General features: G+C 49.9%; 2 protein-coding genes across 7 annotated transcripts in view; both read left to right on the forward strand.

The window, feature by feature from the left end:
• Positions 1-1,647: 1,647 nt before the first annotated feature.
• On the forward strand, positions 1,648-13,237 carry zgc:158482. 5 transcript variants are annotated; one of them, XM_073928748.1, is made up of 11 exons: positions 1,648-1,928; positions 6,709-7,193; positions 7,538-7,741; positions 8,585-8,743; positions 9,133-9,257; positions 10,647-10,841; positions 10,969-11,059; positions 11,352-11,550; positions 12,556-12,653; positions 12,735-12,865; positions 12,961-13,237. In XM_073928748.1, the coding sequence occupies exons 1-11, from the start codon at positions 1,924-1,926 to the stop codon at positions 13,135-13,137; spliced, it is 1,869 nt and encodes a 622-aa protein (XP_073784849.1). In that variant the 5' UTR covers positions 1,648-1,923; the 3' UTR covers positions 13,138-13,237.
• A 2,107-nt stretch (positions 13,238-15,344) lies between these two features.
• Positions 15,345-15,635, forward strand: part of slc27a2a (solute carrier family 27 member 2a) — a 10,880-nt gene continuing 10,589 nt past the window's right edge. For both annotated transcript variants that reach the window (XM_073929045.1, NM_001025299.1), the window contains 1 exon segment: positions 15,345-15,635. This exon segment is cut by the window's right edge. Coding sequence is in view for 1 of the 2 variants with exons in the window: in NM_001025299.1 (NP_001020470.1) it covers positions 15,358-15,635 (278 nt within the window). In the remaining variant the exon portion in view is untranslated.

The following is a 15,635-nucleotide window of genomic DNA, read 5'->3' on the forward strand; positions in this document are numbered from 1 at the left end:
AACAACCACTGAGCATGATCAGAGCCGTCTATAAGCAGATCACAATATCCTTCTCTCTTTATAAATAAATACAGCATTAATATCATCGTACAACATGTTGGAGAAAGTGTATCCAGGCTGTGTTTAATTGAGCATTACTGTACACACACACACACACACACACACACACACACACGTCCTCAAGAGTGAAGCAGATGAAAACTGATCAAATACACAGGCGGAGCGAGTGCTGGAAAATAACTTGAGCAGAAGGACAGCGTAACAATAATAACCATAATGATGACATGTAAAGTGTGTGTGTGTGTGTGTGTGTGTGTGTGTGTGTGTGTTGATCATGTGTTGAATCAATGCAAGAGATCCAGAGTCCAGCGCTGTGGAGGAGGAGTATTGACCAGAGCTGAGAATGATGAAGACCCGAGCAGAGTCCATCAGCCAGCCTGATAAACACACACACACACACACACACACACACACACGCACACAGAAAACACTCTGCTGAAACAGAGCACATTATTATGCGTAAGGTGAACAGTTAATTATGCAGATGAATAATGAGGTGTGTTCCCGTAATCTGCTGTTCTGCTTCTGCTCTGGAATGGCAGCTTTACTCTGATTGGGCGAAATATGCTTAGCCACACCCCTCTGAACACCAATTTGCTGCAAGTGAAAGATAAAAGGCGGAGCTCACAGATAAACCCCGCCCCCTACTCAATATTCAGTTTCCGTTAATGTATACATCATCGCAGTGAAATGAAGAGCAGGTGGAGATACTCTGAATATTCATAACCTGTTCATTCATAAGCTAATAATGAACTTAATCACAGTGTCATCTGTTTCATTAGTTGGAGTTGTTATTAGCTAATAAAGTTCAGTTGTATTAGCATTAGCGCTGTCTATGGATATTACTGAACAAGAGCAGTCATCGTCCACATCTACGGTACATCGCTCTAGAGGATTTAGATGATTTGTTGAGCTTAAATTTAAATCAAACACCACCAAAAATATTGTCTAAAGCATGAACAAATCCAGCTCATGTTCCTCAGCACCGTGTGCCCATCAATGCTAACTGAAGATCACCTGCTGGCCATGTCTGGTACTGCGGCCAAACTAAACACTACTGAGCGCTTGTTTTTGGAGATATCAGCCTCAAATGTGGAGCATAATGTGTGCAGATATTTAGTCATTATTTTCTGTCAATTTTAAGCTGAAATACACATTTTATGTACAATATAAAATATGCATTTATTGTGCACGTATTCTTTTAATAGTTCTGTTTAATTGACATGTCTGTGCTTTAGTGTTTAATACATTAAGAAGCATTTAGAAATGCCATACATTAGAATACAATAAAGCCTCATTATCTACTGTTCAGTGTTTAAATAACAGCTGTACTCTAATATCAGTCTGAGAGCTTTAATTTAGTCTAGTTAATAATAATAATAATGATGATGATGATGATGACGATGTGCCCTTCAAGTAAAGTCATGACACACACACATTACCAGCTGCAGGGGTCCCGCTAGTTACGTTTCATTAATATATGAGCGATTTACAACCCAACACAGAGAAAGCTTGTGTTAATATACAGGCAATAAACGTAGCTCAGAGCAGTCTCGCGATAAAGCTGCAGCAGTGAAACAGCGTAACGAGTCTTTAATTAAATCTATAGAGCCAAACGAGACGAAGAAACGCATCTGAACACTAACAGCAGGTCATGTGACGCCCGGCGATTCCCTGTAAACATCAGCAGCACTATAAAACCTGTTGGAGACCTGTAACGTGTCACTCACCCACACACACACACACACACACACACACACAGTGCTATCGTTACGTGACTATCAGCGCTATCGCATGCCCTTGAGCGGTTCACGTCCATCACGGTCAGCCGCAGTGCATGCTGGGAGTCGATAAGCAGAGGTCATGAGGTTTGTGTTATCAGGGAACCTGCTGCTATCTGGAGCCGCTAACACTGATAGCAAACACACACACACACACACACACACCAATACTGCTGTACAGAGAGCTGCGGATGATGAAACACACCTGTGAACCCACCATACTGCACTGACCCCAACACACACACACACACACACACACACACACACACACACACACACACACACACACTGAGGAGACTGTAGATATACTACAACACACACACACACACACACACACACAGACACACACACGCACACACACACACTGAGGAGACTGTAGATATACTACAACACACACACACAGAGAGGCGACCGCATATACAGTGGGTCCAGTAAGTATTCAGACCCCCTACAGTTGTAGCCGGTCAGGCTTCACTGCTGCCTCCAGCAGTCGGGGCTTCACAGCAGAGTGAGCGACTGAAGGACTCCAGGATGGTGAGCTGTAAGTGTGTCTGCTCTGATGACATCAAGGCAGGAGGTGTTGGCCTGTGTGTGTGGGGAACAGCAGGCTCTGCTCATCATCTGTCCAGCAGAGTGCAGCATCATGCGGTGGGGTGGGGGGGGGCAGGACGGCTGGTTGCAGTCGAGGGAGAGATGAATGTGGCCAGTGACAGGGATATCCTGGAGGAAAACCCGCTCCAGAGTGATCAGGACCTCAGACTGAGCTGAAGGTTTACCTGTAATGAGATGGTGACCCTCAGCACAGCTGATATAATGAAGGAGCGGCTTCACAACAACTCCATCACTGCTCTCGAGTGGCCTAGCCAGAGCCCTGACTTAAACCCAATTGAGTGGACATTTACCAGGGAAACTAGCAACTACAATGATGTTAGCAAACCGCTGCAGTACAGCAGAGTCACACTGAAGAGTGCGGGATACACTGTTCCAGTGTGTGTTCCAGCAGTGTGTGTGTGTTCCAGCAGTGTGTGTGTGTGTGTTCCAGCAGTGTGTGTGTGTTCCAGCAGTGTGTGTGTGTGTTCCAGCAGTGTGTGTGTGTTCCAGCAGTGTGTGTGTGTGTTCCAGCAGTGTGTGTGTTCCAGCAGTGTGTGTGTGTTCCAGCAGTGTGTGTGTTCCAGCAGTGTGTGTGTGTTCCAGCAGTGTGTGTGTGTTCCAGCAGTGTGTGTGTGTTCCAGCAGTGTGTGTGTGTTCCAGCAGTGTGTGTGTGTTCCAGCAGTGTGTGTGTGTTCCAGCAGTGTGTGTGTGTTCCAGCAGTGTGTGTGCTCCAGCAGTGTGTATGTTCCAGCAGTGTGTGTGTGTTCCAGCAGTGTGTGTGTGTTCCAGCAGTGTGTGTGTTCCAGCAGTGTGTGTGTTCCAGCAGTGTGTGTGTGTTCCAGCAGTGTGTGTGTGCTCCAGCAGTGTGTATGTTCCAGCAGTGTGTGTGATCCAGCAGTGTGTGTGTGTGTTTCAGCAGTGTGTGTGTTCCAGCAGTGTGTGTGTGTCCCAGCAGTGTGTGTGTGTTTCAGCAGTGTGTGTGTTCCAGCAGTGTGTGTGTATTCCAGCAGTGTGTGTGTGCTCCAGCATTGTGTGTGTGTTTCAGCAGTGTGTGTGTGTTCCAGCAGTGTGTGTGTGTTCCAGCAGTGTGTGTGTTCCAGCAGTGTGTGTGTGTTCCAGCAGTGTGTGTGTGTTCCAGCAGTGTGTGTGTTCCAGCAGTGTGTGTGCTCCAGCAGTGTGTGTGTGTGTTTCAGCAGTGTGTGTGTTCCAGCAGTGTGTGTGTGTCCCAGCAGTGTGTGTGTGTCCCAGCAGTGTGTGTGTGTTCCAGCAGTGTGTGTGTGTTCCAGCAGTGTGTGTGATCCAGCAGTGTGTGTGATCCAGCAGTGTGTGTGTTCCAGCAGTGTGTGTGATCCAGCAGTGTGTGTGTGTTCCAGCAGTGTGTGTGATCCAGCAGTGTGTGTGTTCCAGCAGTGTGTGTGTGCTCCAGCAGTGTGTGTGTGTTCCAGCAGTGTGTGTGATCCAGCAGTGTGTGTGTGTTCCAGCAGTGTGTGTGATCCAGCAGTGTGTGTGTTCCAGCAGTGTGTGTGTGCTCCAGCAGTGTGTGTGTGTTCCAGCAGTGTGTGTGATCCAGCAGTGTGTGTGATCCAGCAGTGTGTGTGTTCCAGCAGTGTGTGTGTGTTCCAGCAGTGTGTGTGATCCAGCAGTGTGTGTGATCCAGCAGTGTGTGTGTTCCAGCAGTGTGTGTGATCCAGCAGTGTGTGTGTTCCAGCAGTGTGTGTGATCCAGCAGTGTGTGTGTGTTCCAGCAGTGTGTGTGATCCAGCAGTGTGTGTGTTCCAGCAGTGTGTGTGTGTGCTCCAGCAAACACTGATAAGAGTGTAACAGTGACCCAGTTCTGCAGGCTGGTGAGTGCAGATGCAGCAGTAGACTCTGTCCTTCACTGTAGTCTCCCGCTGCGCTGCGCTGAGGTCTGAGCTCTTGGTCGTGTGTCTGATGTACACTCAGATCTGTGTCTGCCGCTCTGGGCTGTCTGGCGCCATCTTCTGACTGAATGATCCTAATGAGCAGGCTGGAACAGTTCAGGTGGACTTCCGGAGCAGCTCCAGTAACGGTGCAGATCAGCACAGTACAGCAGAATCAGACACTGAAGGAGTGAGTGAAGAGCTGACGGTCCATGAAGACCTGCGGTTATACACTATACAGTGTGCTTCAGAAGGAAATGAGATGTACCCGTGATAATAACACGCGTTCAGTGAAGTGTGTGTGTGTGTGTGTGTGTGTGTGTGTGTGTCAGCAGTAATTCTCTTCATGAACGCTGTAATGACGTGTAGAGCTGGTGTTAGTGTGAGGAAAGTCCTCCTGCTGCTGTTGTTTGGTGATGGTGGGTACGGGCTTGGCATGGGCCGGTGTAAGATTCTGTCATGACTGGTTGAAGCTCCAGCTCCAGCTCCAGCAGTGAATGATTGGCAATCAGCAGCTCCTCGTTCATATCACCTCTGGGCATCTTCTTCAATGTGTGCTCGAGTGACAGTGTCACGTGCTGTTTACTGTAACTTCAGCAGCTCTGTGTACAGCAGGGGTGTCCAAACTCAGTCCTGGAGGGCCACGGTCCTGCAGAGTTTAGCTCCAACTTGCCTCAACACACCTGCAAGGATGTTTCTAGAAAGTCTAGTAAGAGCTTGAGGAGCTAGCCCAGGTGTGTCTGAATAGGGTTGGAACTAAACTTTGCAGGACACCGGTCCTCCAGAACCAAGCCTGGACATGCTGGTGTACATAGACAAAAGTGCCAACCTGATTGGTGGAGAAAGTTCTGGTGTGGCCAGGCCCGGAGCAAGCTGAACTGCCGCTCTGGGCAAAGGACAGTCACGCCGCCCTCAACCCTGAAGTGAAAGTGGAAATGGGGGCGCCTGGACACAGATATAACTGAGGGTATACGGGTGGTGAGGATAGTGTCGGAAACGTCGTCCCCTCTATTCTGCCACCATAGGCAGCCGCCTAGGTCGCCTCAATGGACGCGCCGGCCCTGGGTGTGGCGCATCAAAACAAAAACCCGAGCATGAGGCGTTTCTCTAAAGACGAGGCTTTTACGCCTGCTGCTTCACAGAGATCACATTGACGCTCTTATTTAGTCACGAGGTGTTGAACATCAACGGAAAACGTCAGCAGAAAGTATCCTGGTGTGCACGGGCCTCAGGAGATCTCTCTGCTGGAGATACCGCTGTACTCAAGAACAAACACGTGTCAATAAAAGTCTTCCACACACCGCAGGAACGCTCTTACAGATCATTTTAGCAGTTTTATAACCTTGACTTTTCCAAACCACGGTATGCCGTGAAAACGGTTATCATGCCATGGCTAGTGAGGGCTGATGGAGGGGGTTTGGCCAGGACACCGCGGTTACACCGCCACTGTTTACCAGAAGTGCCGTGAGATTATTGATGAGCAGAGTCAGGAGCTCGGTTTAACGTCTCATCTGAAAGACGGCGCTCACTGACAGTGTAGAGTCCCCTTCACTATACTGGGGCATTAGGACCCACACAGACTGCAGGCTGAGCGCCCCCTGCTGGCCTCACTGAGGCGCCTTTTTTTAAATGTTTTTTAACTAACGGTGGTGAGCGTTGTGCACGCTGCTTATGCACCCTGCGATTCAACCACCTGCTGCACCTCAGCCCCTAACACCACTGCCAACAGCAGCCGAGTGTCCCCTGTGCTCTCCCGTCCAGACTCGGACCCGCCTCAGCCCTGCTCAGCCTCAGTGAGGGAGTCGCTGTCTTCAACACTGCTTAAGGTCATCAACAGAACAGGGAACTCAGTTCATCTCAGACACCGACTCCTTTCCTTTTTTGTGGATATAAGCTGAAGAGTGTGAGGAACCATCAGCTGCTCAGGCTTTCTCCTGTATAACCAGCGGCCGGATCTACATCTCCCCTAACAGACCCAGACCAGCTGAAGATAACATCACTCCTGCACCTGTCCATCCTGTTCTGTTATCACAGCTCAGATCATGAAGGAGATCATCCACACACACACACGCGCACACGCACGCACACACACACACACGCACACACACTTCCTGTCACTCTGCCTTCAAAGGCCTCAGTGTGTGTGTGTGTGTGTGTGTGTGTGTGTGTGTGTTTGTTTGTTTGTGTTTAACTCCTCAGCTTAGAGCAGTGTGTGTGTGTTTGTAACTTTGCTCCTGAGCTCAAAACAGGAAAGTCGTGTGTGTGTGTGAGACTCCCCAGAGCAGCTGCACTGGTGTGTGTGTGTGTGTGAGAGAGAGACTCCCCTGCTCAGAGCAGCTGTACTGGTGTGTTTGTGTGTGTGTGTGTTCTCCACAGTAAGATGCTCCTGCTCCTCGTCCTCCTCCTCCTGCTGCTGCTGGTCTCCCCGCTGCTCCTCCGGCGGTTCTCCCCGCTCCTCTGGCCGGATCTGCTGTATCACGCGCGGCTGCTGCGGGCGCTGCTCCGCTTCGAGTCTCGGCGGCGGCGGCGGCCGGTGTTCCTGCCGGTGGACCGGTTCCTCCAGCAGGCGGAGGCGCGCCCGCACAAGCCCTTCATCGTGTTCGAGGGTCAGACGCTGACCTACAGAGACGCGGACCGGGAGAGCAACCGGATCGCGAACGCGCTGCTGCGGGAGTGCGGAATGCGCGCGGGCGACACGGCGGCGCTCTTCATCACCAACCAGCCCGCCTTCATCCTCTGCTGGATCGCGCTCGCTAAACTGGGCTGCGCATGCGCACTGCTCAACACCAGCATCCGGGACGACAGCCTGATCAGGAGCTTCCGGTGCTGCAGAGGCGCCAAAGTGCTCATCGCGTCCGCAGGTGACACACACACACCTGTCTCAGACACACACCTGTCTCACATTCACCATGCCCAGGCTACAACCAGGCACCTGTCACTGGCACACACCTGCCCTCAGATGCGCGCGCACACACACACACACACACACACACACACTGTAACTTCTGGAAACAACGCAGCCTGTGTTACTGTGTGTGTGTGTGTTAATGTGTGTGTATTTGTGTTAATATATGTTTGTGTGTGTGTGTGTGTGTGTGTGTGTGTTAATGTGTGTGGGTTAACTTGTGTGTGTTTGTTCATGTGTGTGTATATGTGTTAACATATGTGTGTGTGTGTGTATATGTGTTAATATTTGTGTGTTCAGACCTGCAGGCGGCGGTGCAGCAGGTGTGTGTGCCGCTGCAGCAGGATGGAGTGTGTGTGTTGATGATGGGGATGGAGTGTTCAGGGATGAGGAGTCTGAGCAGAGCAGCGCAGGAGAGTTCAGACACCGCCGTACCTGCAGCAGTCAGAGCACACCTGACCAACAACACACCTGCTGTCTACATCTACACATCTGGCACCACAGGTGACACACACACACACACACACACACCTGCTGTCTACATCTACACATCCGGCACCACAGGTGACACACACACACACACACACACCTGCTGTCTACATCTACACATCTGGCACCACAGGTGACACACACACACACACACACACACACACACACATACCTGCTGTCTACATCTACACATCTGGCACCACAGGTGACACACACACACACACACACACACACACACACACACACCTGCTGTCTACATCTACACATCTGGCACCACAGGTGACACACACACACACACACATACCTGCTGTCTACATCTACACATCTGGCACCACAGGTGACACACACACACACACACACACACACACACACCTGCTGTCTACATCTACACATCTGGCACCACAGGTGACACACACACACACACACATACCTGCTGTCTACATCTACACATCCGGCACCACAGGTGACACACACACACACACACACACCTGCTGTCTACGTCTACACATCTGGCACCACAGGTGACACACACACACACACACACACACACACACACATACCTGCTGTCTATATCTACACATCTGGCACCACAGGTGACACACACACACACACACACACACCTGCTGTCTACATCTACACATCCGGCACCACAGGTGACACACACACACACACACACACAAAAACACACACACAAAAACACACACACACACACCTAAACACTGACAGGACAAAACATCCACAGCAGGTAACACACCGCAATACTGTCTGTCTATGTGTGTGTGTATTTGTGTATGTGTGCATTTCTCTGACTGTGTGTGTGTGTGTGTGTGTGTGTGTGTGTGTGTGTGTGTGTTTCAGGTCTCCCTAAAGCTGCAGTGATCACTCAGACGCGTCTCCTGGCCTCTCTCGCTGTGCTGCCGTCGATTGGCGTCACACACACTGATGTGCTTTACGTGACGCTGCCTCTGTATCACACCGCCGGCTTCCTCATCGGCTTCATGGGCTGCGTGGAGACAGGTGTGTGTGTGTGTGTGTGTGTGTGTGTGTTTTGTGTTCCAGTCCTTACATTGTACCAAATGTCCCCACAAGTATAGCAGTACCAGTACATTCTGACTTCATGGGGACACACACACAGTTCTACAGCTGTGGAGAGAAAGTGTGGGAGTGAGAGAGTGTGTGAGTGTGTGAGTGTGTGTGTGTGTGTGAGAGAGCGCTTCATGGTCTGACTGTGATTAGTGTGTGTTTCTGAAAGAGCTCTTTGTGTGACTCTGGAATGCTGAAACACACACTGCTGTTCCTCTTAAACCGGGGTAAAGGTCAAGCCCCTCACACACACACACACACACACACACACAGACACAGACACACACACACAGGTGATGCAGTGTGTGCTCTGTGGTCCTCAGGCTCCTCCATGGTTCTCCGCCGTAAGTTTTCAGCGTCTCGGTTCTGGGACGAGTGTCGGGCTCACGAGGTCACCGTGGTGCAGTACATCGGGGAGATCCTGCGCTACCTCTGCAACACACCACAGGTACAGCGGAGACACACACACACACACACTGCAGTGTGTAGCAGAGCAGCACTGAGAGTACATTACAGTGTGTGTGTGTGTGTGTGTGTGTGTGTGTGTCAGCTGACTGAAACCCTGAGCAGATTTACAGAGCTGGCAGAACAGTGTGGTCAGTGAGGACATGTGTGTGTGTGTGTGTGTGTATGATTTAGTGAAAGAGAGCATGTGAGTGTGTGTATGTGTGAGCAAGTCTATTAGTGTGTGTGTGTGAGTGTGTGTTACAGCTGTTACTCTCTGTAAACTGACCCCAGCACAGTGCTTCTTCTATAGAGCCGCAGTTTTCCTCCCCCTCCTCCTCCTCCTCCTCCTCCTCCTCCTCTTCCTCCTCCTCCTCCTCCTCCTCCTCCTCCTCCTCCTCCTCCTCCTCCTCTTCCTCAGGGTTCTGGGTGTGGTCAGTGAATATTGGTATTAGCACACTGAAAGCGGATCCCGCTCATGTGACAGCGCCGTCAGCCAATGGGAGCATGCGCTGAGGGCAGGGCTGGATCTGGGAATAGCTGCTGGCCTTTACTGGGAAACTGATCTTCTGAATGCAGCAGGACACGTGGAGCACTATGACCTCACTGCAAGAAGGTCGCAGGTTTGAGTCTCGGCTGGGTCAGTTGGTGTTTCTGTGTGGAGTTTGCATGTTCTCCCCGTGTTGGTGTGGGTTTCCTCCGGGTGCTCCGGTTTCCCCCACAGTCCAAACACATGCGCTATAGGGGAACTGATCAACTACACTGGCCGTAGTGGATGAGTGTGTGTGTGTGTATGGGTGTTTCCCAGTGCTGGGTTGCAGCTGGAAGGGTATCCGCTGTGTAAAGCATATGCTGGAATAGTTGGCGGTTCATTCCACCGTGGTGACCCCAGACTGAGCTGGAGGAGAGTGAGTGAGGGATGTTGGTTGTCCATTATGAGCTGAATATTGATGATCTGTGTGGTCAGGAAGGTGTGCAGTGCGCTGCTGATGAGGCATTAACACACTTATGGCTCACAAAATGACCCCAAATATTTGAACACCTGAGATATTGCAATAGTTTGGTGACTTTTCCTAAAATCAGCCCAGTATTAGAGAATACATGATCATTTTGTGTGTTCATGAAGGCAGAACTCAGTCAGGCTACAGCAGGCGTCCTTCATCAGCTCTGCATCACCACTGTGTGTCACATGTGCTCTATACAGACACTGACCCCGCCTACAACACACACACACACACACACACACACACTCAACACAGCAGAGATAGACGCTTGTGTTGATCTGTGCATGTGTGTGCTGGTGTGTGTGTGTGCTGGTGTGTGTGTGTGCTGGTGTGTGTGTGCTGGTGTGTGTGTGTGCTGGTGTGTGTGTGTGCTGGTGTGTGTTCTCCAGAGGGCTGTTGATCAGCATCATGCGGTGCGGTTGGCCATCGGGAACGGGCTGCGCGCAGACGTCTGGAGAGAGTTTCTGCAGCGCTTCGGCCAGATGGAGGTGCGGGAGTTCTACGCCTCCACCGAGGGGAACATCGGCTTCCTCAACTACACCGGGAGACTGGGAGCTGTGGGACGGGTCAGCTTCCTGCACAGGGTAATAGTCTGCAGGGGGCGCTCATCTGTGTGTGTGTGTGTGTGAGTCTGCAGGGGACGCTTTAGTGAACACTACAGAGCTCTGATCATATGTGTGTGTGTGTGTGTGTGTGTGTTCACTTATTCAGATGGCGGTCCACTACGCCCTCATCCAGTTCGACACCGAGAGAGAAGAGCCGGTCAGAGACTCCTCAGGCCGCTGTGTGGAGGTGCCTAAAGGTCAGAGGTCACAGTCCTGCTCCCTTTAAAGGTCACCCGCGCAGTCCTCCTAGAGCTCAGAGCTCTGTAGAGCAGGAGGCGCTCACATACACACACACACACAGACACAGCGTCATATCCTACACACACCTCCAGTCAGAGAGAAGCTGCAGCTGCAGTGCTCATGCTGGGAAACACCACCTACAGGAGAGCCAACCTGACCCCTTCACAAGCTGTAGAGTACTGATGTGCCTAAACTGTGTGTGTGTGTGTGTGTGTGTGTGTGTGTGTGTGTGTGTGTGTGTGTGTGCAGGACAGACGGGGTTACTGGTGTCCCAGATCACACACATGGCTCCGTTCGTGGGTTACGCACACGATGAGCAGCAGACGGAGAGGAAGCGGCTGCGGGACGTCTTCAGGAGGGGCGACGTGTACTTCAACAGTGGAGATCTGATGAGGATGGATCAGGACAACTTCCTGTACTTCATAGACCGAGTGGGAGACACGTTCAGGTCTGTAATGTTACATCATCTGTGTGTATCAGGGTTAGGGTGAGCATCCAAACCCGGGAGGAACACGGCAGCTGCTCATGTGAACCAGAATCTGAAGATCTGAAGCGAATCTGTGAATCTGAAGTGACTCAGTCTTGTCCTAAAGTGAATCAGTGTTGTCCTGAAGTGAATCAGTGTTGTTCTTAAGTGAATCAGTGTTGTTCTTAAGTGAATCAGTGTTGTCCTGAAGTGAATCAGTGTCGTCCTGAAGTGAATCAGTGTTGTTCTGAAGTGAATCAGTGTTGTTCTTTAGTGAATCAGTGTTGTTCTTAAGTGAATCAGTGTTGTCCTGAAGTGAATCAGTGTTGTTCTGAAGTGAATCAGTCTTATTGTGAAGTGAATCAGTGTTGTCCTCCATGTGAATCAGTGTTGTCCTGAAGTGAATCAGTCTTGTTGTGAAGTGAATCAGTGTTGTCCTGAAGTGAATCAGTCTTGTTGTGAAGTGAATCAGTGTTGTTGTGAAGTGAATCAGTGTTGTCCTGAAGTGAATCAGTGTTGTTGTGAAGTAAATCAGTGTTGTCCTGAAGTGAATCAGTGTTGTTCTTAAGTGAATCAGTGTTGTTCTTAAGTGAATCAGTGTTGTCCTGAAGTGAATCAGTGTCGTCCTGAAGTGAATCAGTGTTGTTCTGAAGTGAATCAGTGTTGTTCTTTAGTGAATCAGTGTTGTTCTTAAGTGAATCAGTGTTGTCCTGAAGTGAATCAGTGTTGTTCTGAAGTGAATCAGTCTTATTGTGAAGTGAATCAGTGTTGTCCTCCATGTGAATCAGTGTTGTCCTGAAGTGAATCAGTCTTGTTGTGAAGTGAATCAGTGTTGTCCTGAAGTGAATCAGTGTTGTTGTGAAGTAAATCAGTGTTGTCCTGAAGTGAATCAGTGTTGTTGTGAAGTGAATCAGTCTTGTTGTGAAGTGAATCAGTTTTCAGTCTTGTCCTCCATGTGAATCAGTGTTGTTGTTCTGCTGTGTGCAGGTGGAAGGGAGAGAACGTGGCGACCACTGAAGTCTCGGACGTCCTCAGTCTGCTGGAGTGTGTTGCGGAGGCCAGTGTTTACGGAGTTTGTGTTCCAGGTGGGCTGAGGCTGTGTTTGCTCTGAATCTGCTTCCTCATGATTGATGACATCACTAATGTGTGTGTGTGTGTGTGCGCAGGTCATGAGGGACGCATCGGGATGGCTGCAGTAAAACTGAAGGATGGAGCCGAGTTTGAGCAGAAGCAAGTGTTTGAGCACGTCTCCAGACTCCTGCCTGCGTACGCCAGACCGCGGTTCCTCCGCCTGCAGGTAAACCCCGCCTCCTCCTCCTGAACAGCATGTGAAGCCTGCAGTTCCTCATGAAAGCGTGTGTGTGTGTGTGTGTGTGTGTGTTCTGTGTGCAGAGCTCAATGGAGCTGACCAGCACCTTTAAACAGCTGAAGCTGAAGCTGGTGGAGGCCGGGTTCAATCCCAGCATGACCTCTGACCCCATCTACTTCCTGTGTGAGCGCGAGCAGACGTACGTCACCCTGACCCCCAACATCTACCAGCAGATCCTAGCGCACAGCATCAAACTCTGATTACTGCCTCATCAGCGATACTGTTAGAGAAACACAATCACATGTGGACAATAGAGCTGACGCAGAGCAGTGAACCGACAAATAAAGTGTTTAAAAGCCGTGTGCTGTTCATCATCTGACCACCAGAGGACGCTGTTTAATCTGATTCTCTGAGCATTGATCAGCACACACAGAACTCTGCTCTGGTCTCTGGGTCATGTGCTGTTATGAGCAGAGCTGAGGGGGAGCGGCTCTCAGGACTCTCAGCTCACAGTAAGCAGACCATGCGTCCCAAAGTGGGGGTGTAAACCCCTCAGAGATAAAGTGGGAGAGTCGCTTGGTGATTTCCAAAAATCCAATTCACTTCATTAAACTAAGAGTTAGCACATTAATCCAGAACATGCAGAAGAACAGGAACAGTCACACTATATCAATATAACAGTGTTTATGGCAGCGGGCTACACTCTCTGACAGCTGTACACACTCACACAGGCCACAACAGGACGGGTCACGAGTCAGCACACACACACACACACACACACACAACTCTGCAGATGTTCAGCCCATCATTAATTCTGTTTATTGACTTGTGTAAATCTATATTTATTCCCTTGTTAAATTAAATCTGGTAGTATTGTTATAATATGATCATTTATTATGTGTGTACAGTCATATTTCTGTCTATTAATAGTTATATCTTATAAGAGACTTGCTTTATTTACCAAATTAAGAGCATCTAATTGGGTTTGCATTTTAAACATTAAATAAAAGTTAGAATAGTGTTACTTTATATTTCCAATACAAAATCATTCAGCATAAATCCACAGATTTACCAAAACTCTGAGCAGAATCAGCTAAAAGTGTCCGCAGAGTCCGTCTGGCCCTAATCACGAGTCACTGCCACTGAACCTTTGGGGTCAGAGGCGGAAAAGTTTGGGAACCCCTGCCATAAACTAAAACATCTATAACATATAATACATGTGTGTGTGTGTGTGTGTGTGTGTGTGTGTGTGTGTGTGTTTAGTACATCAGTTGTGTATTTCACTGCTGATTCTAATATCAATATGACACACTGCCTGCAGTAAACACACACACACACTGCCTGCAGTAAACACACACACACACTGCCTGTAGTAAACACACACACACACGCACACAAACACACACACTGCCTGTAGTAAACACACACACACTGCCTGTAGTAAACACACACACACATGCGCACACACACGCACACACACACTGCCTGTAGTAAACACACACACACATGCACACACACACTGCCTGTAGTAAACACACACACACACACACACACTGGCCGTAATAAACACACTTGTGATGATCAGCTAAAGACAGTGTGTGTGTGTGTGTGTGTGTGTGTGTGTGTGTGTGTTGGTTTGTTTTCTGGACTTTGAGCGTCTCTGGGCTCGTGCTGTGTGTGCAGCTTCAGCTCTAGATTAAATCTATCAGTAGATGATATCAGGTGTGTTCTCTAGATGAGCAGAGGAGGAAGGACATGTGGGGACTGAGTGATGGCATCATTCTCAGCTCTGGGTGATCACGCTTTCATCATCATGTGAGTGAAGACGACTGCGTTACAGTAACGGCTGAGCCGGCAGCAGGACTCTGACACTTCCAGTGCTGTGTGTGAACAGTTGTCACTGCACTACAGCCGTCCACCGGTTCACACACTCTTACTGTGGAATAGAGGCAGGTTGAGCTGAGGCAGCGGTGCTGATGAATGAATGAGCCGCTGTTCTGCCATTTCACCCTGCACACCATCACATTACGCCACCAACACTGTGTTGAACAGCTCTGCGGCTGGGTCAGGGGGATCCTACATCACACTCCACACTATAGTTGACTCTGCGAGCTGAATCTGATGACCGGTATACTGCATCATCATCACTATGAGCTCATCTACCTGCTGAACAGCCGCACAGACTGATAAATAAAGCAGGATAAATGGACAGAACCGGGCTAAAGAGAGCTCTGTGACTCTCCAGGGCTGATGGTGTTGTATGGACTGATCTTTGCTGTCTGACCCGGACTGATTGACGGATGTCTGATCGCTCTATTCTGTTATTCTGCTGCTGAGTGAATAATCAATATCCTCTGATCGATCCCGCTGTGTGACCCTGCTCAATAAATAGGCAGGTGTTTGGGTTCCGCCTTCCTCCGTGATTGGCTCGTGTAGTGTTCAACTTTAGACTGATCTGTGCGCGGGTGTCCTCCATCACCATGCTCTGTCCTCTGCTGCTCGGGCTGCTGCTCTCCGCTCTGCTCTTCCTCTACATCCGCTTCCCGTTCCTCCCTCAGGACTGTGCTTTCGCGCTCCGGACGCTGAACCTGGGTCGGCTGCTGGCCCGGTTCGGCTCCAGGTCTCCGTGCTTCTCCACACTCGAACGGTTCGCGGAGGTTGCGAGGAAGCACCCGGACAAACTCTTCATCGTGTTCGGGGACGAGCGCTACACTTACCGGGATGCAGACCGGATCAGCAACCGGCTCGCGAACGCGCT

This window comes from Danio rerio, chromosome 18 (assembly GCF_049306965.1).
Source record: "Danio rerio strain Tuebingen ecotype United States chromosome 18, GRCz12tu, whole genome shotgun sequence".
Lineage (NCBI taxonomy): Eukaryota > Metazoa > Chordata > Actinopteri > Cypriniformes > Danionidae > Danio > Danio rerio.

Coding starts and splice junctions, on each gene's coding strand:
- zgc:158482 (XM_073928747.1), top strand. CDS start 4,422: ATGATCCTAATGAGCAGGCTGGAACAGTTCAGGTGGACTTCCGGAGCA. Junction 7,194..7,537: donor AGTGCTCATCGCGTCCGCAG/GTGACACACACA, acceptor TTGTGTGTTCAG/ACCTGCAGGCGGCGGTGCAG. Junction 12,654..12,734: donor TTACGGAGTTTGTGTTCCAG/GTGGGCTGAGGC, acceptor GTGTGTGCGCAG/GTCATGAGGGACGCATCGGG.